This window comes from Hyla sarda, chromosome 8 (genome assembly GCF_029499605.1).
Source record: "Hyla sarda isolate aHylSar1 chromosome 8, aHylSar1.hap1, whole genome shotgun sequence".
NCBI lineage: Eukaryota > Metazoa > Chordata > Amphibia > Anura > Hylidae > Hyla > Hyla sarda.
Genome location: NC_079196.1, coordinates 139,257,483 through 139,281,006, shown reverse-complemented (window position 1 = coordinate 139,281,006; position 23,524 = coordinate 139,257,483). Strand labels below are relative to the sequence as shown.

Genomic DNA, 23,524 nt, shown 5'->3' with positions numbered 1-23,524 from the left:
AGGGGAGGGGGGCTGTGTAGGGGTATGTGTATATGTAGTGTTTTTTACTTTTTATTTTATTGTGTGTTAGTGTAGTGTAGTGTTTTTAGGGTACAGTCGCACGGGCGGGGGTTCACAGTAGTTTCTCGCTGGCAGTTTGAGCTGCGACAGAAAATTTGCCGCAGCTCAAACTTGCAGCCGGATACTTACTGTAATCATCCGCCCATGTGAGTGTACCCTGTACGTTCACATTGGGGGGGGGGGGGGGGGGGGGGGGAAATATCCAGCTGTTGCAAAACTACCACTCCCAGCATGTACGGTCTATCAGTGCATGCTGGGAGTTGTAGTTTTGCAACAGCTGGAGACACACAGGTTGTGAAACACCGAGTTTGGTAACAAACTCAGTGTTTTGCAACCAGTGTGCCTTCAGCTGTTGCAAAAGCTACAACCCCCAGCATGTACGGACAGCGGAAGGGCATGCTGGGTCTTGTAGTTATGCGACAGCCGGAGGCATACTACATTGGCTGGGGATGCTGGGGATTGTAGTTATGCAACAGCTGGAGACACACTGGTTTACTACTTCACTCAGTGTGCCTTCAGCTGTTGCAAAACTACAACTCTCAGCAGTCACCGACAGCCAACGGGCATGCTGGGAGTTGTAGTTATGCAACCACCAGATACACCACTACAACTCCCAGCATGCACTTTAGCTGATTGTGCAAGCTGGGAGTTGTAGTTACACAACAGCTGAAGGTACACTTTTCCATAGAAAGCATGTGCCTCCAGCTGTTGCAAAACTACAAGTCCCAGCATGCCCATAAGGGCATGCTGGGAGTTGTGGTGGTCTGCCTCCTGCTGTTGCATAACTACAGCTCCCAGCATGCCCTTGTTGCATGCTGGGAGCTGTTGCTAAGCAACAGCAGGAGGCTGTCACTCACCTCCAACGATCCACACTGCAGGACTGTCCCTCGCCGCCGCCCGTCGCTCCTGGGGCCCCCGATCCCAACAGGGACGCCGGGGATCGGGGTCCCCAGCATCCGGGGTCTTCTGCCCGCACCCGCTCACGTCCTCAGGAAGAGGGGCGGAGCGGGTGCGGGAGTGACACCCGCAGCAGGCGCCCTGATTGGTCGGCCGGTAATCCGGCCGACGAATCAGGGCGATCGTGAGGTGGCACCAGTGCCACCTCACCCCTGCTGGCTCTGGCTGTTCGGGGCCGTCTCTGACGGCCCCGATCAGCCAGTAATTCCGGGTCATCGGGTCACTGGAGACCCGATTGACCCGGAATCCGCCGCAGATCGCTGGACTGAATTGTCCAGCGATCTGCGGCAATCGCCGACATGGGGGGACATAATGACCCCCCTGGGCGATATGCCGGGATGCCTGCTGAACGATTTCAGCAGGCATCCGGCTCCGGCTCCCCTCCGGCTAGCGGTGGGGGTCGGAAATGCTCAGGGCGTATCCATACGCCCTCGGTCCTTAAGGACTCGGAAACGGAGGCGTATGGATACGCCCTATGTCCTTAAGGGGTTAAGGTAAAAAATGGGTCCGTCCTTAAAGTGGTTAATGTATAATAATTTTTTATATCTCTTCATTTTTATCATGGTCTGTTAATATTACTCTTATGTTAATTAATTGTAACCAATAAACCTGCAATCATTTTTATAACTTTCTTCTACCACTACTTCATAGAACTCATATGTGGGAAAATAGTCGGGCCCAGATATGGTGATTTGCATTGTTTGTATATTTTTGGCAATTCAGAATCGCCATAATATTTTTTATATTTTTGTTGACCATAATGAATCATTCATAATTCATAAATGAGTTATTATCCCGACAGATCAGTATTGATCACTTTGTCTAAAGGGATAATGATGGCTGATTACTGCTCTTCGTCTATAGCTTTGAGTATCCGGCTACTGATAGTTATTAGAGTTAGGAATAATGTCTCACTGTGATTTGAAGAAACTGCCTATAAATTTACGATTAAACAAAGCATGGAAGAAATTTAAAAGGAGATATATAATGCCCAAAAACTTATCCTCTTACCCGCGGGATAGTAGATACGTTTTAGATCATGGGGTGGTCCGACTGCTAGAACCCCCAGCTCTCTCCGGGAATGAGGATGGTGTCGATCTCCACACAAGCGGCAGCCGTCAAGCTCCCTCCATATATCTCTATGGGAGAACCGCTCGGCTATCTTCAGCTCTTCCATAGAAATATATGGAAGGGGCGTGTCAGCGGCCGCTTCATGCAGGGATGGCCACCCTCCGTTCCCAGAGAGAGCTGGGGCCCCAGGAGATCGCAGGGTGTCCCAGTGGTCAGACCTTCCACGGTCTAAAAACTTATCCCTTATCCTGATAGGGAATAGGTTTTTGGGCATGATACTTCTCCTTTAAAAGTCTGTCACTCACAAATAGCCTCCCTTTCACTCAATTGTGGGTCAATCTAATTTTCTGATTTTTATCAAATTATGGCTCACAAATTTTGGATTAGAAGGTGATTAGTTAGGAGCAATTTTTTGAACAAAAGATTTTATTAGTTTTGAGGGGGACTACAGGCTAATTACAAATTTGTAAAAAGAAAAACATTGTCAGTAAAAAAAAAAACTGGAGACAAAAAAACATCTTTAAAATTAAATCACATTTTATTCTTGGATTCTTGGATCATCACACAGGGGCCTCTTTTTCTATAAAAGCATATACAGTGAAGTGTAAAGAAAGGGTCAGGAAGGTGATAAAGGGTGGGAAATAGGCGGGTGGGGTGAGATGTAACCGGATGTTTTGTTCTTATGTGTTAGATGTATAATCTTTTATAATCACAATTTGTAAAATATATAAAATAAACTATAAAAAAATAAAAAAAGGAAAAAGGAGCTTGGGAAAAGCAAGTAATCCTTTCAGTAAATAAAATAGAAAGAGGACGAACTAGTGAAATAAATACTAAATGACTTACTGTAAATTGTTCATGTCTGTGACATTCTGGAGAATTATGTTGGGGTTTCCTTTCAAAATTCTTAGCTTCCAATTGTGCAGTTCTCTGTAGTTCTAAGATGTCAACATTTCTTTGTAAATCTAGAACATTTGGTTGTTCATTTCTGTGTGACTCGATATCCAGATGTGCACCCCTATGTACATCTATAGAATGTGATGCTTGTTGCTGCAGTAACATGTACAGTTCGTGTTGTCGCATAAGATGTTGTTGAGAGAAAAGTTGAAGCTGATGTGCATGCTGAATTGAATTATGTGCTGATGAATACATAGTAGGCCAGAGAGGAGTCCGATCAAGTATTTCTGCTGAAAAGTACAAAAACAGAATGTAAATACACATACAATACATATTAATGAATATACATATGCTAAACACTTTTTTTTTTTTTTTATTAAATCTGAATGAACTGTCACAAAGTCACAGATTTCTAAAGCAGTATTTTAGGTGCTTTTAAGGCTATGTTTACATAGTTTCAAATTTAGTGAAGTATTTTTTATTTTACAGGCACATTTTGTGATGTCCCACTGAGGGATATGTTCCTACAGTCCTGTCAGGTTAAGTCCCTGTACGCCCTCAGGGTTCTCCTGCAGTGTTCCCCCATAATGTGACTAGGTTATATTAAGTGCAAAGGACCTTTGAATTTAGTCACATGAAAATGTATGTCCCATGTTTAAGTTATATGTTTGTTACCCAGAGAGCACCAAGTGACCAGGTGACCTGCAGTTGGCCTATGGGCTCCTTGCTCAGCCCCCTTTATAAGTTGGGGAGGTACTACAATCTCTCTCTTGTGTTTCACTTTCTGCTGAGGTCAAGTCCAGTCCAGACGTCTCAGGGTCAGTGTCCAGCACATCTGGAGGCCTCAACCTAAATTGCAGCCACAAGTCAGTAAGTCAAGTCATCTTTATCTGCTGCCATCATCTTCAGTCAAGTCAAGTCAATTGTAGTCAGAGTGGCCTGCACCTATAGTCTCTCAAGTCACTGCAAGTCCCAGCAAGCTGCGAGGTCCCCCTGTGCTACTGGTCACCTCTCTGGGATCCTGGCCAAACTGTATAGACTGTACCATCTGTCTACCTCAGTAAAAGCTACCGTTAACCTTAACCTGGCCTTGGACTATTATTTGCCCGTGCCTAACCTAGGATTAGCGGTACTACCTTCAGGTGGTTACCACGCCCTGGCCTCACGAACACAAAGGGGTTAATATCATCTGCTCCTTAGACCTCATACCACACCCCGTTGTTCACCACAATTTTAAGCCGGCATAAAAGCAGCTGCAATTTATTTACTGTATGTAATTTTTAATATCCTCTATAATAGTAAACAAGTGCATATTCTTATCAGACTCTATTATCAGTGTAGCCCTAGGCATTGGGCAGGTGATCAGCTGAGCGGACATTTCCTGTATGTTGAAACTGAAGTAGGAACTGCTGATTAGTGGCAACTGGGCACCATTGAGAGATCAGCAGGTGAATGTTACAAACATATTCTGACAAATATATGTAAGAGGGACATTCTACTTATAGCAAATGTTTCTTATTCATTGCATAATAAAAACCTATGCAGTTTTCTAACAATTTGTGTAAAAATTAGTCACTTTTTCAAAATCTTTACACATTTATATATAAACTTTCACTGTCTAAATCCAAGGGATCAGTATCTGTCTAGGACCTGTACATTTAAGACAACCAAGAAAAACATTCAGTCTAAAGGTTTTCACTTTATTTGGCACATGACTTAAAGGAAAATGTTTTCTCCCGCACTATCCACAGGTACTGATAGTGCGGGAGATGCTGATTCCTATGAGCCCTATCCGCCCGGCCGTTAGCCCGTAATCTTAGTTTTATTATATGTGGAAATCCGGCTGTAGCTTAACTGGCACTGACGTCAGTACCGCCCGTCCGCAGCGCCACCAGCTTATGAATATTCACCCCCCCTCCCTTCAGTTAGGAGCGGCAAAGAGAGGGAGAGCTGGAGGGAGGGGGGATGAATATTCATAAGTGGCGCTGACATCAGTGCCAGTTAAGCTACAGAAGCCCTGCCAGTTACAGCCAGATTTCCACATATAATTAAACTACGATTGCAATCGAACAGCCGGGCGGATCCAGCCAAGGTAGGGCTCATAGGAATCAGCGTCTCCCGCACTGTCCATCAGTATCTGTGAATAGTGCAGGAGAAAACGTGACAGTTTTCCTTTAACATTCATTTAGACGAAGGACGAAGGTCAGCGTGCCGAAACGCGCGTTGGAGTGGCGGCATCCCGGTCCCTGCAGCTTCTTAGTGACTGCTATATCTGTTGTGGGTATTTTGCTAGCATTATTTGAACTATTATATACTTCAATTCTGATGTATAGATTGCCTATACACCGTAATATATAGCACCTTATTGACTTGCAGTGTTGCACTTTTAATACTGTTTGTATATATGTTACTTTTACTTATAATGGTGTTTATATATATATATATATATATATATATATATATATATATATATATACTTATATGTACTGCTTTATTATGGATTTATGTGCAATACCCCCATACCACCATCTCCCCTGCAGGATATCCGGTGGTGCCGTTTTTTGTGATGCATTGTCTTCCTCTTTGTGTGTATCTAATTTTAGTGCATACCAATAAAATTAGTTTTTACTCTTTCATCAAAGTGACTCTTTTTGGAGCTGTTTTGCTTTCTTTTTGTTTCATTTAGAATGAGCCAACTAAATATAGTTGTTCTCTCACAAGTCATGAACTTAATTTTTTCCCTCATATAAAATAAACTCACCACAAGTATTTTAAGTGTAATCTGTTTCATTCAATCTCAGATGCATCCATACCCTTCATTACTGCAATGTGCCCAGGTTGTGTAAAAACATAAAAAATAGTCCCTACTAGCCTCCCTCGCTAACCCATTGCCTTTGCTACAAGTGCTTTCTTGTTCTGCAGACAATACTTCACATTGCTGCTAAGCTAATCACTGAATGCAGCAGTGTCCTACCTCATTCAATGATTGGCTGAGTGGCAAATATAACATGCAGTCTGCAGCTCAGGAAGTGAGATTCAGAGGTGACTGGGCACTGTGATACCGGAGGCTAAAAGGGAGGTAAGTAGAGGTTAGGAAAAAAGCATTCCAAAGTCGTAATGCTGCAGAGAGCTGACAACTAAGTTTAATTGCTGCTGGCTATAGACTGGTACAGTCAGCTCACTGCACCCAGCTGTAAATCAATCCTGATTGGTGAAAGGTGGCATGATGAGCTTAGTGGATGCTCTAAGGCCGGCGTCACATGACAGAATTTCTGCACTGAAATCTTCCTGGAATTCTGCATGAAAATTCTGCATGAGTTTATAGCCAATACATTTGGGATTTCTCTAACACATTCACACAGCAGAATTTCTGCTGCAGTAATTTCAATGAAGTGAATTGGCAACAAATTAATTAAGAATTTTTATGCAAAATTCAGTGCAGAAATTCTGCCATGTGAACCTGGCCTTAGGCTATGTTCAGACAGCAGAAATCCTGCATAAATACAGAATTCCGTGGCTGTATTCATTGGGCCAAAATTCAGCATCTATGCAGAATTTCTGCGAAATTCATGCAAAATTTCCACATGAATCCACAGAGCATGTTTGAAAAGTGCTTTGCGTAGATAAGCAAGTCTCATTGACTTCCATGGGCTTCTGTAGCGGAATTCTGCTAAAATATAAGACATGACATATTTTTGCAGAACGAGCAACTTTAGCTGAAGAACGTCCGCAGTGAAAATTCGCCATTGTGAATGGGAATGCAGAATCCAATTGAAGTTAATAAGGCTATAAACACATGCAGATTTTCCATGCGGATATAAATGTGTAAATCCATGCAGATATTCTGCCGTGTGAACATAGCCTAAGGGTTTTGTCAGGCCTTTGGCTGTCCAGACATGCTGGGAGTTGTAGTTTTGCAACATCTGGAGGCACCCTGGTTGGGATAACACTGGCCTAAAACAGTGTTTCCCAACCAGAGTGCCTCCAGATGTTGGAAGACTACAACTCCCAGCATGCCTAGACAGCCTTTGGCTGTCCAGGCATGCTGGGAGTTGTAGTTTTGCAACATCTGGAGGCACCCTGGTTGGGAAACACTGGCCTAAAACAGTGTTTCCCAACCAGGGTGCCTCCAGATGTTGCAAAACTACAAGTCCCAGGTTGGGAAACACTGTGCCCGGCCTCCGCCCCACCTTACTGTAAGGGCATGCTGGGAGTTGTAGTCCTGCAGCTGGGGGCAGGGGACAAGCTTGTCACTTGCCCACACATCTCCTGCACCACATAACTACAACTCCCAGCATGTCCTTACTGTAAGGGCATGCTGGCAGTTGTAGTCGTGCGGGGCGGGAGATGTGTGAGCAGGTGATAATAAATATACTAACCCATTTTTTTTTCTTCTCATTTCAGATCCATGTATCCTGTGGACTCCTTCGGATTCGGTGGACTACTTCGATGACCAGCGTTTTTCTTTGTTTGATTTTAATAAAATGGTTAACGAGGGCTTGTGATGGAGTGTTTTTTGTAATAAATTTTTTTTTAAACCTGTTGTGTTTTTTCCTTACTTTACTAGACAGGCTTAGTAGTGGAAGCTGTCTTTATAGACGGAGTCCATTACTAAGCTGGGCTTAGCGTTAGCCACAAAAACCGCTAGCGCTAACCCCCTATTATTACCCCGGTACCCAACGCCACAGGGAAGAGCCAGTATCAACAGGCCTGGAGTGTCAAAAATGGCGCTCCTGGGCCTAGACGGTAACAGGCTGGCGTTATTTAGGCTGGGGAGGGCCAGTAACAATGGTCCTCGCCCACCCTGGTAACGTCAGGCTGTTACTGTTTGGTTGGTATTTGGCTGAGAATGAAAATAGGGGGGACCCTATGCGTTTTTTTTTTTAATAATTAAATATTTAAAAAAAAAAAACACATAGGGTCCCCCCTATTTTTATTCTCAGCCAAATACCAACCAAACAGTAACAGCCTGACGTTACCAGGGTGGGCGAGGACCATTGTTACTGGCCCTCCCCAGCCTAAATAACGCCAGCCTGTTACCGCCTAGGCCCAGGAGTGCCATTTTTGACGCTCCAGGCCTGTTGGTACCGGCTCTTCCCGACACCCCTGTGGTGTTGGGTACCAGGGTAATAATTGGGGGTTAGCGCTAGCTGTTTTTGTGGCTAACGCTAAGCCCGGCTTAGTAATGGACTCCGTCTATAAGACAGCTTCCACTACTAAGCCTGTCTAGTAAAGTAAAAAAAAAAAAACACAACAGGTTTAAAAAAAAATTTATTACAAAAAAACACTCCCCCACAAGCCCTCGTTTACCATTTTATTAACATCAAGCAAAGAAAAACGCTGGTCGTCGAAGTAGTCCACCGAATCCGAAGGAGTCCACAGGATACATGGATCTGTAGAAGAAGTAAAAAAAAAAAATGTAAGTACATTTAGGGAGAAAAAAAAACTGTGTTAAAAAAATGTAATAAACACACACACACACACACACACACACACTAAACGCCGTTTACCACTATTTTGAGCCATGACTACAATTTAGTTATTGAATTATTTAGATGTGGTGAATAAGCTAAAAAAAAAAACTCAAAAACAAAAGATCAAGAAGGAAACCTAGAAGCCAAACCTATTCAGACAGCAGGAAAGAGGAACAGACTATTTTTTCTACTACATGAAGTAAATTTCCCACTTTTGCCTATGTGTGCCAAATTTATTAATGCCGTGCAACAATTTAGTAAATTTGTCGCACATAGTCAAAAATGAAGTAGAAAAAAACAGGGTAAAAACCAGACTACATAGTAAAAGATTAGTAAATGCCCCTCCATGGGTTTTTCTGTTTTTGCACTTTTGTTTTTTCCTCATCACCTTCTAAAAATCCTAACGCTTTCAATTTTGCACCTACAGACTCATATGAGGGCTTATTTTTTTGCCACCAATTGTTCTTTGTAAATACATCAATCATTTCACCACAAAATTTACGGCAAACACAGAAAAAAAAATACATGCTGGGAGTTGTAGTTTTGCAACATCTGGAGGCACCCTGGTTGGGATAACACTGGCCTAAAACAGTGTTTCCCAACCAGGGTGCCTCCAGATGTTGGAAGACTACAACTCCCAGCATGCCTAGACAGCCTTTGGCTGTCCAGGCATGCTGGGAGTTGTAGTTTTGCAACATCTGGAGGCACCCTGGTTGGGAAACACTGGCCTAAAACAGTGTTTCCCAACCAGGGTGCCTCCAGATGTTGCAAAACTAAAGTCCCAGGTTGGGAAACACTGTGCCCGGCCTCCGCCCCACCTTACTGTAAAGGCATGCTGGGAGTTGTAGTCCTGCAGCTGGGGGCAGGGGACAAGCTTGTCACTTGCCCACACATCTCCTGCACCACATAACTACAACTCCCAGCATGTCCTTACTGTAAGGGCATGCTGGCAGTTGTAGTCGTGCGGGGCGGGAGATGTGTGAGCAGGTGATAATAAATATACTAACCCATTTTTTTTTCTTCTCATTTCAGATCCATGTATCCTGTGGACTCCTTCGGATTCGGTGGACTACTTCGATGACCAGCGTTTTTCTTTGTTTGATTTTAATAAAATGGTTAACGAGGGCTTGTGATGGAGTGTTTTTTGTAATAAATTTTTTTTTAAACCTGTTGTGTTTTTTCCTTACTTTACTAGACAGGCTTAGTAGTGGAAGCTGTCTTTATAGACGGAGTCCATTACTAAGCTGGGCTTAGCGTTAGCCACAAAAACCGCTAGCGCTAACCCCCTATTATTACCCCGGTACCCAACGCCACAGGGGTGCAGGGAAGAGCCAGTATCAACAGGCCTGGAGTGTCAAAAATGGCGCTCCTGGGCCTAGATGGTAACAGGCTGGCGTTATTTAGGCTGGGGAGGGCCAGTAACAATGGTCCTCGCCCACCCTGGTAATGTCAGGCTGTTACTGTTTGGTTGGTATTTGGCTGAGAATGAAAATAGGGGGGACCCTATGCGTTTTTTTTTTTAATAATTAAATATTTAAAAAAAAAAACACATAGGGTCCCCCCTATTTTTATTCTCAGCCAAATACCAACCAAACAGTAACAGCCTGACGTTACCAGGGTGGACGAGGACCATTGTTACTGGCCCTCCCCAGCCTAAATAACGCCAGCCTGTTACCGCCTAGGCCCAGGAGTGCCATTTTTGACGCTCCAGGCCTGTTGGTACCGGCTCTTCCCGGCACCCCTGTGGTGTTGGGTACCAGGGTAATAATTGGGGGTTAGCGCTAGCTGTTTTTGTGGCTAACGCTAAGCCCGGCTTAGTAATGGACTCCGTCTATAAGACAGCTTCCACTACTAAGCCTGTCTAGTAAAGTAAAAAAAAACAAACACAACAGGTTTAAAAAAAAATTTATTACAAAAAAACACTCCCCCACAAGCCCTCGTTAACCATTTTATTAACATCAAGCAAAGAAAAACGCTGGTCGTCGAAGTAGTCCACCGAATCCGAAGGAGTCCACAGGATACATGGATCTGTAGAAGAAGTAAAAAAAAAAAAAATGGAAGTACATTTAGGGAGAAAAAAAAACTGTGTTAAAAAAATGTAATAAACACACACACACACACACACACACTTAACGCCGTTTACCACTATTTTGAGCCATGACTACAATTTAGTTATTGAATTATTTAGATGTGGTGAATAAGCTAAAAAAAAAAACTCAAAAACAAAAGATCAAGAAGGAAACCTAGAAGCCAAACCTATTCAGACAGCAGGAAAGAGGAACAGGCTATTTTTTCTACTACATGAAGTAAATTTCCCACTTTTGCCTATGTGTGCCAAATTTATTAATGCCGTGCAACAATTTAGTAAATTTGTCGCACATAGTCAAAAATGAAGTAGAAAAAAACAGGGTAAAAACCAGACTACATAGTAAAAGATTAGTAAATGCCCCTCCATGGGTTTTTCTGTTTTTGCACTTTTGTTTTTTCCTCATCACCTTCTAAAAATCCTAACGCTTTCAATTTTGCACCTACAGACTCATATGAGGGCTTATTTTTTTGCCACCAATTGTTCTTTGTAAATACATCAATCATTTCACCACAAAATTTACGGCAAACACAGAAAAAAAAATATTTGTGGGGCAAAAATGGGAAAAAAAAGTAATTTTGTCATTTTGGGGTCTTCCGATTCTACGCAGTGCACTTTTCAGTAAAAATGACACCATATATTTTTTCTGTAAGTCCCTACGGTTACAATGATACCCAATTTATATAGGTTTTTCTTTATTTCACTTCAATTATAACTACATGCACCAAAATTAGTATGTTTAAAAGGGGGACTCCCGTGGAAAACTGTTCAACTGGTGCCAGAAAGTTAAACAGATTTGTAAATTACTTCTATTCGAAAAATATTAATCCTTCCAGTATTTATTAGCTGCTGAATACTACAGAGGAAATGGTTGTCTTTTTGAAACACAAAGCTCTCTGCTGACATCATGACCACAGTGCTCTCTGCTGACATCTCTATTCATTTTAGGAACTGTCCAGAGCAGCATATGTTCCAAAAAGAAAACCATTTCCTCTGTAGTATTCAGCAGCTAATAAGTACTGGAAGGATTAAGATTTTTAATAGAAGTAATTTACAAATCTGTTTAACTTTCTGACACCAGTTGATTTAAAAAAAAAAGTTTTCCATGGGAGTACCTCTTTAAAATTGTTCTCTTCTGACCCCTATAACTTAAAAAAATTTCCGTATACGGGGTAATTTGAGGGCTCATTGTTTTTGCGCTATGATCTGAAGTTTTCATTGGTACCATTTTTGTTTTAATGGGACTTTTTGATCGTTTTTTACATATATTTTTGGAGTATACAAAGTCACCAAAAATTACACAATTTTGGACTTTGTTTTTTTTTTTTTTTACGTATACGCCATTGACCGTGCGGTTAAATTAACATTATATTTTTATAGTTCATGCATTTACGCAAAAGGCGATACCACACGTTTATTTTTATTATGTTTTTATATGGAATTTGGAAAAAGGGGGGTGATTTGGACTTTTAATAAGGAAGGGGTTAATGTGTTTTTTGAAACTTTTATTCAACTTTTTTTTACACTTTACTGGTCCCCTTAGGCCGCAGCGATCGCCACATGTGGGCAATTAACGCTGGCTCCCAGCTACAAGAATCAGCTGGGGGGCCAGCCAGTATGAAGTGGTCTTGAGTTGGGAGCCCGTGTCATACAACGGTTAACGGCACATGGACAAGTATACACGTCCATGGTCATTAACCAGTTAAATAATTTTTGTCTGTTTTTCAACCCTATTAACTATCCAACGGTCTTCATTCTTTCAGCAGGTGAATTTCCATAGTGTGCACTGTGCAGTGGAATCCCATTGACAGTTTTCTGGTGCACCAGGATTTCCAAGCAGAATTCCGCTCTGGAAAATCCATAGTGTGCATGGGCCCTAACTGTGGCTGGAGATTGAGGACACAGCGTTTTTTTATTTTTGCATTTTTTATCTTCGTCTGTAGCCATAAATGTAAATTTTGTTGGAGGTCACACCATAAATGTTATACTGGTGTTGTCTCATATTTATACTCCTGAGTCTCCCTTTTGGTTCTGAAGCATTCAAGATGGAGACTAGTTAAGATCCATTTACTTGAGCTAGAAATCTTATTGCAAAGTACTTTTGGCTCAACAAATTATTCAGTTCTGCACATAATTAAAGGCATCCAAAACAACCTTATCATGATGTTTTGGTTTAATTATGTGAAAAGCTTACCATGGCCCCTGAAAGTGATGACTTGGTTGATCTGATTGTGGCTTGGACAAATCTGCTCACCCAACAGTTTGTCACCCAGTGTTTCTAGGCCTGAGATTGAACCCCATCAATGTGGCCAATTTGAGGACATATTGGGGCCTCATTCTGCATATGGGCATAGTTAAAGGGGTACTCCACTGAAAAACATTTTTTCTTCAATCAACTGGTGTCAGAAAGTTAAACAGATTTGTAAATTACTTCTATTAAAAAATCTTAATCCTTCCAGTACTTATCAGCTGCCATATGATCCACAGGAAGTTGTTTTCTTTTTGAATTTCCTTTCTGCCTGACCACAGTGCTCTCTGCTGACACCTCTGTCCATTTTCGGAACTGTCCAGAGTAGGAGCAAATCCCCATAGAAAACCTCTCCTGCTCTGGACAGTTCCTGACATGGAGAGAAGTGTCAGCAGAGAGCGCTGTGCCCCATACGTTTAAAAATTCAAAATTTATCTTTTCACCATGTTTTTATATATATCCTTATTTTACCCCAATATACCTGTTCACCGTACTTTTTCTCCATAATTATAAACCCCCAAAAGCCCATAAACCACTCCTTGACATATTACCCCTGATATCACCTTCTGGGGTATATTTGACAAAAATGAGTCACTTGTATGGGGATATTTAAAATATACCTTAAATACGTACAATGTTCTCTCCCCCCTGAGCCCTGTCGTATATTTCCAGGCAACAGTTTAGGGCCACATGTAAAATATTCCTAGGATGATGAAGCAGAGTATAATTTATGGGGGAACATATTTTACGTTGGCATGCTCTGTGCTCAACATACTGGCATAGACAGTATTTTGGTGGGAAATTCGCGTTTTTTCCTTTTTACCAGCTGCTGTCCATCCTATTCTCCTGTGCGGTCTAAATGTTCACTGCACCCCTACATACATTCCTTGGTGAGGTGGTGTACTTTTTGTAATGGAGGCTTGGTTTTGTGTGTTTCCATTTTTATTTTCTTTTAACTTCTGCAACTGTCAGCTACTGATCTGTCAGTTGCCAAGTTAGGCCTCAAATGCACACAGTGCTTTAATCCCCTTGAGTTCTGTTGTATTTTTAGGCAACAGTTTAGCGACACATATAAAATGTTTTTGGGATGTTGAAGCAGAGCATTATTTGATGGGGGCACACATTTTATGTTAAAGTGCCTACCTTTACGCTAATACCCTATATAACCCTATATAACTTAACATGTAATAATGCTATTAAAAGGCGATATACTATGTTTAAAATCACCAATATTGCCACACACTCCAAAATGTAAACAGTTTACAGTATATCTCAGTTCTTGACACCAAAAAGTGTCTAATACATTCCTGATAACATTGCATATATATTTTGTGTAAACCCAAGATTGCAGTTCTTTAATAACTGGGAATGCGACAAAGAACTTAAAAACTTTACAGACAGAGCCTCCCTGACATGTTTCGCTCAAAAGAGTTTACTTTACAGATTAGATATGTACAGTTTACAACCCATGATCAAGGCATAGGAATGCCAAAATAATGGTTGTTTGGTCTTTTACATCCTCTCTATATGATGTCATAGTAGGTGGTGGCTAAAATCTACCCAATCATAATACACCTAAATAGTATCTTGTCACTATAGCCAATAAACCTTTTGTTTTTTGAGGTGACATTATCAAAGAAATAACCAGTAAAAACAAACAAACAATCTGTTTACATTCCACAGCTAGTTGTACCAATGATCAGTTGTCACCTCATATTTACATCATAATGACAAAACTTCCCATGTGTCAGACTAACCAATAACACACTGCCTTCTATTCTTACCCATTACCTTCCTCAATACTTGCCAAATAGTCATTATTGAAAGGTAAAACCACCTGTCATGTGTGTCCGCTTCACAGAGGCGCTCCCGTCCATCGTTCGCCGCATGACACTAGACTTAATGTCTGATGTACTGTTTAAGTACTGAAGATGAACAACCAATCAATCCATGAGACTTTCTTGCGTTTTGGTCTGCAGCTCACGTTGGATTTTCCTGGTCTGGCCTCTTCGGGTTTTTCGTCTAAAGGGATTTTGTCATTTCCTGAGGTTCTAAGGTTGTTATGGTCTGAATTCATGTCTTCCGAACCTTTGGATTCTGTATCGATAGTCCAAAAATCAGAAACCTTGTGTTTCCTTTAAGACGTGTGCGAGGTTCACATTTTGATATGTAAAAACTTGTTCTGGATCATAGTCCAACTTGTCTCTAACAAACTTATCTTGCTTCTGATCTTTTATGACAGACTGTAGAGAAACCATTTTTTTCTCCAACTTCTTGAGAAAAAAACCCGAAGGGGCCAGACCAGAGAAATCAGACGTCAGCTGCAGAACAAAACGCAAAAAGAGTATTTCAGAGAGATTAGTTGATACATCTACAGTTAAACTGGACATGAATCCCACCATCATCAACTTGACCGATTTAGTACAGTGATCCCTCAACTTACAATGGCCTCAACATACAATAGTTTCAACATACAATGGTCTTTTCTGGACCATTGTAACTTGAAACCAGACTCATCATACAATGTACGGACAGTCCAGATCTGTGAAATATGTCAATGGCTGGAAGAACTGACCAATCAGTGCATTTTACTGGTAAAACACCTGTATTACTGAAGTGCAAACACTGACCGGCTGTCTGGTAGCGCCCTCTACAGTACAGGGAGGTATTACATGTTCTGTACTATTTACCTGTGCCAGGTTTAGCTGCTCCTTTGGGCACCAGGTAAGGGCTGCTCCATGTTACTTTTTTAGGACACTGTGTACTGTAAAGACCCCTGAAGAAGCTCCTGTCCTCTACATAAACAGTGATTTACAGGTCCCAGCAGCTTTTCTTACTTTTATATAGAAGGACTAGCTTTATCTGTATTAGTTATCTACTTATTTTTCCTATTTTTGGATGACATTTTGGTGGCTTCAGAACCAATTACCAGGTTTCCATAGAGTTCTGGTCTCAACATACAATGTTTTCAACATACAATGGTCATCCTGGAACCAATGAATATTATTCACACATACACAGCAACAAAGTAAAGAAACCACGGCTGGTCCGCTATAACATAACACTACCAACAAAATAGAACCAGATCATTTAAAATGACTTTTATTAACACATATGCAAAAAATACATACAATAAAAATAATAAAAAGAGGATAAAATAAGGCACTACAATAGCAGTCACAGAAGATGGAAGCAGGCAAGTGGTGTAGCCCTACATGGAGTACAGGGAATAACTGGTGTACCATAGAAAGTACAAATGTAAACATGGAAGAGGTCACTGGATATTATTGAAAAATGTCTATAAACATATGGGTAACAAATAATGTAACAGTGACACATCAAAGAATGTCCTAAATGGGAAAGGGTACAATAAACAGAGAGTCACCAAGGGAGAAATGAATGAGACACCATAAAGTCCTCCTGCCATGCAGCCACACACCTACCTCCTCCTACCCCAACGTACGTTTCGCCTGTGCTTCGTCAGGGGGCGTGTCTAAACCTCCTGCCAGGTGGGTATATATATCATCACTCCACCAATGGTGTCCCTCCTCTAGATGATTGATAGCTGTCTAATCCAATAAGAGGCCTTCATTGCCCCTCATACCACTGGACCTACCTCTCTATCTGATCGCCAGTAATAAGTCACACCTGTTTATCTCACCTCCTAGTATGGTGCTGTATAATGAGATGCGACTAGCGCATTATCACTGTGCGCCACAATTGAGGAAGTACTGGGCTGGATGAGCTCAAAGACTTCCTGGTCACATGACCAGAGACCGGTCATGTGATCCCGCATCATCACTGGGCGGTCACATTATCGGAGGAGTCCGCACATCACAGCTAGAAATACAAGGATCGATACCCGCGCCGTATCGCAGTGGGGAAGTACTAGTAGCAGTGCGATCTAGGCACATAACAGGATGCGAACATCCCGAGTATGCGCAAACTGCACCAAGGGGATCGGCCGACATAGACATACATAACAAGACACAACATAGAACATACAGGTGAATACAGATATAACACCACAAGCCAAAAAGTGCAACAAACTGTGAAAGGGTGACAAAGTGAATGGGAGACCCACCAGAAATGTGATGAATGTGAAAAATGATGAACAGTGAATATACGAAAATCCCCTAGAAAAGGAGTAAGGAAAAATTAATTAAACCAACTTATATTATGGAATAAATTCGTTAATTATTGAAAAATTATTCAAAAATAGCAAACTAAAACATAAATGTGAAATAATGGTGAAAAAGGGGTGGTAAGTGACACAAAAGGTCATTAAACTGAATGGATAGAAAAAAATAAATAAATAAATAAATAAATAAAAAGGGTGATGTGAAAATTTATTAAAAATAAATTAAAATAAAATATGGTCCAAACCTATTATTGGGAGGACCCGTGATAGAGAATCTCTATCACGGGTCCTCCCAATAATAGGTTTGGACCATATTTTATTTTAATTTATTTTTAATAAATTTTCACATCACCCTTTTTATTTATTTATTTATTAATTTATTTTTTTCTATCCAATCAGTTTAAAGACCTTTTGTGTCACTTACCACCCCTTTGCTTCTGGCCACTCCACATGCCCCCCCAGTGGTACTTTCTCCAGAAAGTACATAAGGATCTGATGGCCCTTCCCAGACAGCCTATCATTTCCGGGATGGGGTCAGTCACTGAGCCACTTAAATTTTTTTTGTCTAGTCCAGCCAGGCTCTATCAATGCCAGAGCGGGACAGCAGGGAACAGAGTAAGTCCTCCGGCTACCTCTATAGTGGAGCGCCCCCCTGTGATCGCGCTGCGGGGGGCGATCCACCCCACTAGCCCACCAGGGAGCATTCACATGTCCCTTTAGACGTCCCTTTAGACAGCGGCAATCTAAAGGGTTAATAGCCAGTCGTGGCGATCGCCGCATGCTAGCTATTAGCGGCGGCCCCCGGCTACTGAGAACAGCCGGGGGCTGCAGAGTATGGAGCGGGCAGACGTGCGACCGCTCCTCCCCTTAGCTCTCCGAAGCTACAGCTGGGGGAAGTGAAGGCAGAGGGGGGAGCTGGGGGGGAGCAAGAAGCCAAGCCCCCTCATCTCCCCCCCGCACGTCTGCAGAGCAGGGGAGAGAAGACAAATCCACAGTTTCTCATCTCCCCTGCTCTGCTTCGGAGGACACAGGTTTTTACAGCCGGGGGCTGCAGCGGGCAGGAGTCGGAACCCCGCTCCATACAGACTGCAGAGGTCCGGGCGACTTGTCAGATCCGGCCCTGCTTGCCCGAAGCCGGGCTAAGGGCCAGACAATTTCACCTGCCCGGCACCCGGAACTGCTTGTCCCGGGCGTCGGGCGATAGGAATTCCACATCCCTGAACCTTAAATTTACATCTGTTGCTAGTGACTCTAGTTTAGAGTTTTTAGATGTACAAGTCATTAAAGATCAAGGAAATGTCAAAGTAGTGGGTTTCCGTAAAAGTACAGCTGGCAACTCACTATTGCATTTTAATAGTCATCATCTGGTCCATATGAAATCTTCTGTACCCTATAGTCAATTTAGCCCTCTTTGCTCCGAAAAAGACGCAGGAATGCTGAAATTCAAACTAGTGTTCATACTGAGTGTTTTGCGTTCACTTTCAAATTTAGTCCCATGGCAGACAAAATAAGAAAAATATTGTTAAAAAAAACATTGGTATATCATACAAAATTATGCAGATTTAGCTCAGGCAAACAAACATGTTAACACCTTTAAAGGAAATCTGTCAACAGTGTCACTGCACTAACCTGTCGGTACTGATGAAAACGGTACTTATCTTGGTCCGTTCCGTGGCGGAGAGCTACGGAAATGTTCTCTGTTAAACTTCAGCTCGGCTTGTGGCACGGGTGGAGTTTAGTGATGTCACCGCTGCTGTTCTCTAGCAGCAGAACCCAGCAGGAAGCAGCAGCGGTGACGTCACTAAGCTCCGCCCATGCCCCAAGCCGCTGCTGCTCTCTGCTGGGTCTCGCAGCAGCAGTGACGTCACTAAGCTCCGCCCATGCTGGCCCGGCTGAAGTTTAATGGAGAAGGTTACCGGAGATCCCCGCCACAGAATGGGACAAGGTAGGTACCGTTGCCATCAGCTTCACCTGCACTATCTGCCAGTACCGACAGGTTAGTGCAGGTGACACTGGTGACAGATTTTGTTTACGAAATGTCTTAGTGTGCGTGGTATACTGGTATAAAGTAAATTCTCTCAGAAAGAAAAAAGAACTGACTGGCTATCTAAATCCCTTCCAGCAGGTAATTCCAAATGCGGCTCCTGTATTTGGTGTGCTTTTCTGTGTTTAGATTAAAAAAAATTTAAAACAAAATTTTACATGTTTTCTGTATGCACTTCTTGTTGCAACTGTGTCAGAAGGAACATCTCTCTTCACAGTTGATTGTTGCAGTCTGATGAAGCACTACTCAGTGTAAAACAGCTGCTGTTACTGCAGCGTCTGTAATGTCCTGCCTTGCTGGTGTTTTTTAATGCAAGAAGAAAAATAAAGCTGAAACAAGACGCAGTAAGCCTCTCGTTATTCTTTTCTTATACATTGGATTCAGTAGCTGGTTTCAAGAGACTGAGCCCCTCCAAAAGCTTCCCTGTTCATCCTATCCATTTAGTACTTGGCCACAGCAGAATTCTAGTGGGATAATAATCAAAGGTTGTGCTGACTTCAGTATCTATACGGCTGTATACACATTGAAAAAATATTGCATATTATTATTAATGCTATATAAATGTTATTTAGCATGTGGTGGCCATACGGATTATGCAAATGAACCAGCTTTAATAACCTTGGTACAGAAGGTAACTATGTACATGTCTGCCAAATTAGATGTTATTCTAACAAACGGATTGAGAGATGTTTGTAGAATATTGTGCAATCCAATATGGCAGCCAAACAATGTGATCAATAGAATTGTTATTAACAAATCTGACTCATGATAACAGTGTAACCACATACAGCAAATAATATCTGTAGCGGTTCCAGAGAAAAAAATTGTTGAATATTGTGCAAAAATTGCCACAAAAACAAAGATGGCAGCCTTTCTACGTGACCTATGACCTTTATATTACATAAGAATGCACAGCTCACGGATCTACCACTATGCAAAGGCCCATTTGAATTTTGCGGTGGAATAATAATAATTAATATAGCTGCAAGCAGCGATACGGGTAGCCAAGCTGCAGAATCGGGTTATAGCACATGATTGCTTTGACCCCCTATGGTAGAGAAGGTGATTGTGGATATGTGTGCTAATTTTCATATTTTTCTTACCAGTAATTTAAGAGAAAACTGTATGCAGAACATTGCGCAGTCCAATATGGCGGCCAAACAATGTAATCCATGGTGGTACAGAAAGTGTTCACGAACATGTGTGCTAATTTTTACATCATTCTGACCGGCAATTTCATAGAAAACTAAGTTTGCTGAATATTGTGCAATCCAGTATGGCCGCTAAATCTTGTGATCACATGTGGTACAGAACGTGATCACAAACATGTATGCTAATTTTCACATTGTTTTGACCAGCAATTTCAGAGAAAACTATGCTTGCAGAATATTGCGCAATCCAATATGGCAGCCAAACCATGTGATCAATGGTAAAACAGAAAGTGAGTACTCTACCATTAAGCAAAGAAACATAACTTTTACATCAACAGTGTACATATAACAAATTTAAAAATATTTTAATCTAAATGTTATTGGCGTGCGGCTGCCATACTGAATATGCAAATGAACCAGTTTTAACAACCTTGGTACAGGGGGTAACCATGAACCATGGTGATCAATTGTGGTACAGAAGGTGAGTAATCTAGCATTGTGCAGAGAAACATTTTAAAACACTGTTAAATTGACAGTCCACATATTACACACATTTAAAAAAAAGTTGCGTATTATTATTAATGCTTTTATTGTTGGCTAGCCATATTGATTATGCAAATGAACCAGCTTTAACAACCTTGGTACAGGAGATAACCATGAACATGTCTGCCAAATTATAAATGATTCTAATAAACGGTTTGTAGAATATTGTGCAATCCAATATGGCGGCTAAACCATAGGATTAATAGATTATGGGATTAACAAGTCATAATTGTAATCACAGTGTAACCAAATATAACAATTTTTAAACCTGTATCTTTTGCGATTGCAGAAATGCAGAGGTTACAATATTGTGCAAAAACGTGCCACATAAACCAATATGGCGGCCTGACCATGTGACCTACGACCTTTATATTACAACATATTGTGCATAATACAGGGCTTTACCTTTGGGTAAAATTTCATGAGTTTTGAAGTAACATTGAGGCAATTACAGGCATATTACAAAAAGCCCCATAGAAATAATAGGAATAATTGTTGATCTTAAAGGGGTACTCCGGTGGTCAATGTGTTTTTCCGTTTTTGACTTACCCTATTTGTTTTGTTTAATTTCTATTCTTGTTGTTTAGCCTACTCTATTTCCGTTCTTTGTTGTCTTTTTATCCCCCACTTTGTTTTCCTATCTTTGCTTCAATTTCCTGTTTCCTGTTGTGCTGAAAACTACAAATCCCAGCATGCCACATGCCTTGCTGGTTTGGGGCGGCTCCTTTTTTTTGTTTGTTTGTTCCGCCCTTTACCCAACCTACTATTTTCTCGGGTTGGCCCCCTTATACACAGCACACTAATATAATCAGCCTTGGTTGGGATACACAGTCATACACACACAAAAGGGACTACAACTCCCAGCATGTGTCATTCAGGAGTCTTCAGTCTGTGGTATAACACCAGCATGCTGCCTCTGTAGTCTCCTGGGAGTTGTAGTTCGCCACACCTCTATAGGGCATACACCAGTGTTTCCCAATCTGGGTGCCTCCAGGTGTTGCAAAACTACAACTCCCAGCATGCCTGGACAGCCTTTGGGCATGCTAGGAGTTGTAGTTTTGCAACAGCTGGAGGCACACTGGTTGGGAAACACTGGTGTAACATGACGTGTATGCTGAATAGGCTAGAACAGTGTTTCCCAACCAGTGTGCCTCCAGCTATTGCAAATCTACAACTCCCAGCAGGCCCAAAGTCTGTCAGGGCACGCTGGGAGTTGTAGTTTTGCAACAGCTGGAGGCACACTGGTTTGTAAACACTAGCATACACACACACACACACACAACAGGGACTACAACTCCCAGCATGTGTCATTCAGGAGTCCCCCCTCCCCCTTCACATATAGGGGGAGATTTATCAAAACCTGTGCAGAGGAAAACTTGCCCAGTTGCCCATAGCAACCAATCAGCTTGCTGCTTTTATTTTTATGAAGGCCTGTGAAAAATGAAAGAAGCAATCTGATTGGTTGCTATGGGCAACTGGGCAAGCTTTCCTCTGCATAGGTTTTGATAAACCTCCCCCATAGAGATCATTCCCAGTATGAGATTTATTCCCCTGCAGTCCATACATCCCCAGCCCGTGCACCTTCTCATCCTTCCCTTCAGATAACACTTCTCTCCTTCTCCTGTGCAGACCTGTGTCCTTAGAATACAGAGCAGGGGGGAGGGAAGGTGGGGGGCTGTGTATTCAGCTGGATGAGATGAGGGGGCGTGGCTTATTCCTCTCATGCAGACAGAGAAAAAAAAAACTGTGACATCTTGTCCACCACAGACTCAGAACTGTGGACAACAGTAAAAGAAACCCCTCTGAACTACAGAACTTCTCGCCCAACAAACAGGTAAGAAAAACACATGCATGCTGCCAAAACATATAACACATGTATATTGCAAAAAAACTAAACTTACAAAGAAGATGCCATATAGTTAAAAAAAATTTACCACCGGAGTACCCCTTTAACATTTTTCAATATGGCCGCTGAACCATATGGTTGAACAAACATGTATGAGGTCACAGTGTAACCATACACGGCTATTTGTACATGTACATGTACTGTAGCTTTAATAGTTTCAGAAAGACATGCCTTTGCATATAATAATGAATATTGTCACATAAAACAAGATGGCTGCCAGCTCATGTGACCTATGACCTTTATGTTAAAAAAACATCTTAAGTACAATAGAACATTGTGCAAAGAAACAGTGTACATAGTAAACACATTTGTAAATAAATTCTGTATTAATGCTATCTAAATTTTATTGGCGAGTGGTGGCCATATTGATTATGCAAATGAACCAGCTTTAACAAACTTGATACAGTAGGTAACCAGGAACATGTCTGCCAAATTATAACTTATTCTAACAAATGGTTTCAGATAAGAAGATGATGTTTGTTCGCCATATTGGATTGCACAAAATTCTGCAAACCATGAGATTAACCTCTTCAGGACATAGGGCGTATGGATACGCCCTGCATCCCGAGTCCTTAAGGACCGAGGGCGTATCCATACGCCCGTGGGAATTCCGGCCCCCACCGCTAGCCGGTTGGGGACCGGAGCCTGCAGGGGTGAGGTGGCACTGGTGCCACCTCACGATCGCCCTGATTCGTCGGCCGGATTACCGGCCGACCAATCAGGGCGCCTGCTGCGGGTGTCACTCCCGCACCCGCTCTGCCCCTCTTCTGGAGGACGTGAGCGGGTGCGGGACGTGCACCCCGGGTGCTGGGGACCCCGATCCCCGGCGCCCCTGTTGGGATCGGGGCCCCAGGAGCAGCTGCGGCGGCGGAGACGACGAGGGACTGACCTGCAGCGTCTGGATCGTTGGAGGTGAGTGACAGCCTCCTGCTGTTGCTTAGCAACA

General features: G+C 42.2%; 1 protein-coding gene and 1 long non-coding RNA gene across 8 annotated transcripts in view; one reads left to right on the top strand and one right to left on the bottom strand.

The window, feature by feature from the left end:
• Positions 1-23,524, bottom strand: part of TNRC18 (trinucleotide repeat containing 18) — a 968,701-nt gene that overhangs the window by 650,764 nt on the left and 294,413 nt on the right. For 5 of the 6 annotated variants that reach the window (XM_056534534.1, XM_056534539.1, XM_056534536.1 and 2 more), the window contains exon 8: positions 2,935-3,275. In XM_056534534.1, coding sequence (XP_056390509.1) covers positions 2,935-3,275 — 341 coding nt within the window. The remainder of the gene's footprint in view (positions 1-2,934; positions 3,276-23,524) is intronic. The other variant, XM_056534535.1, reaches the window with a different exon arrangement.
• LOC130284313 (uncharacterized) overlaps positions 22,294-23,524 on the top strand; it is a 111,835-nt gene continuing 110,604 nt past the window's right edge. For both annotated transcript variants that reach the window (XR_008846981.1, XR_008846980.1), the window contains exon 1: positions 22,294-22,506. This is a non-coding gene — a long non-coding RNA (uncharacterized LOC130284313). The remainder of the gene's footprint in view (positions 22,507-23,524) is intronic.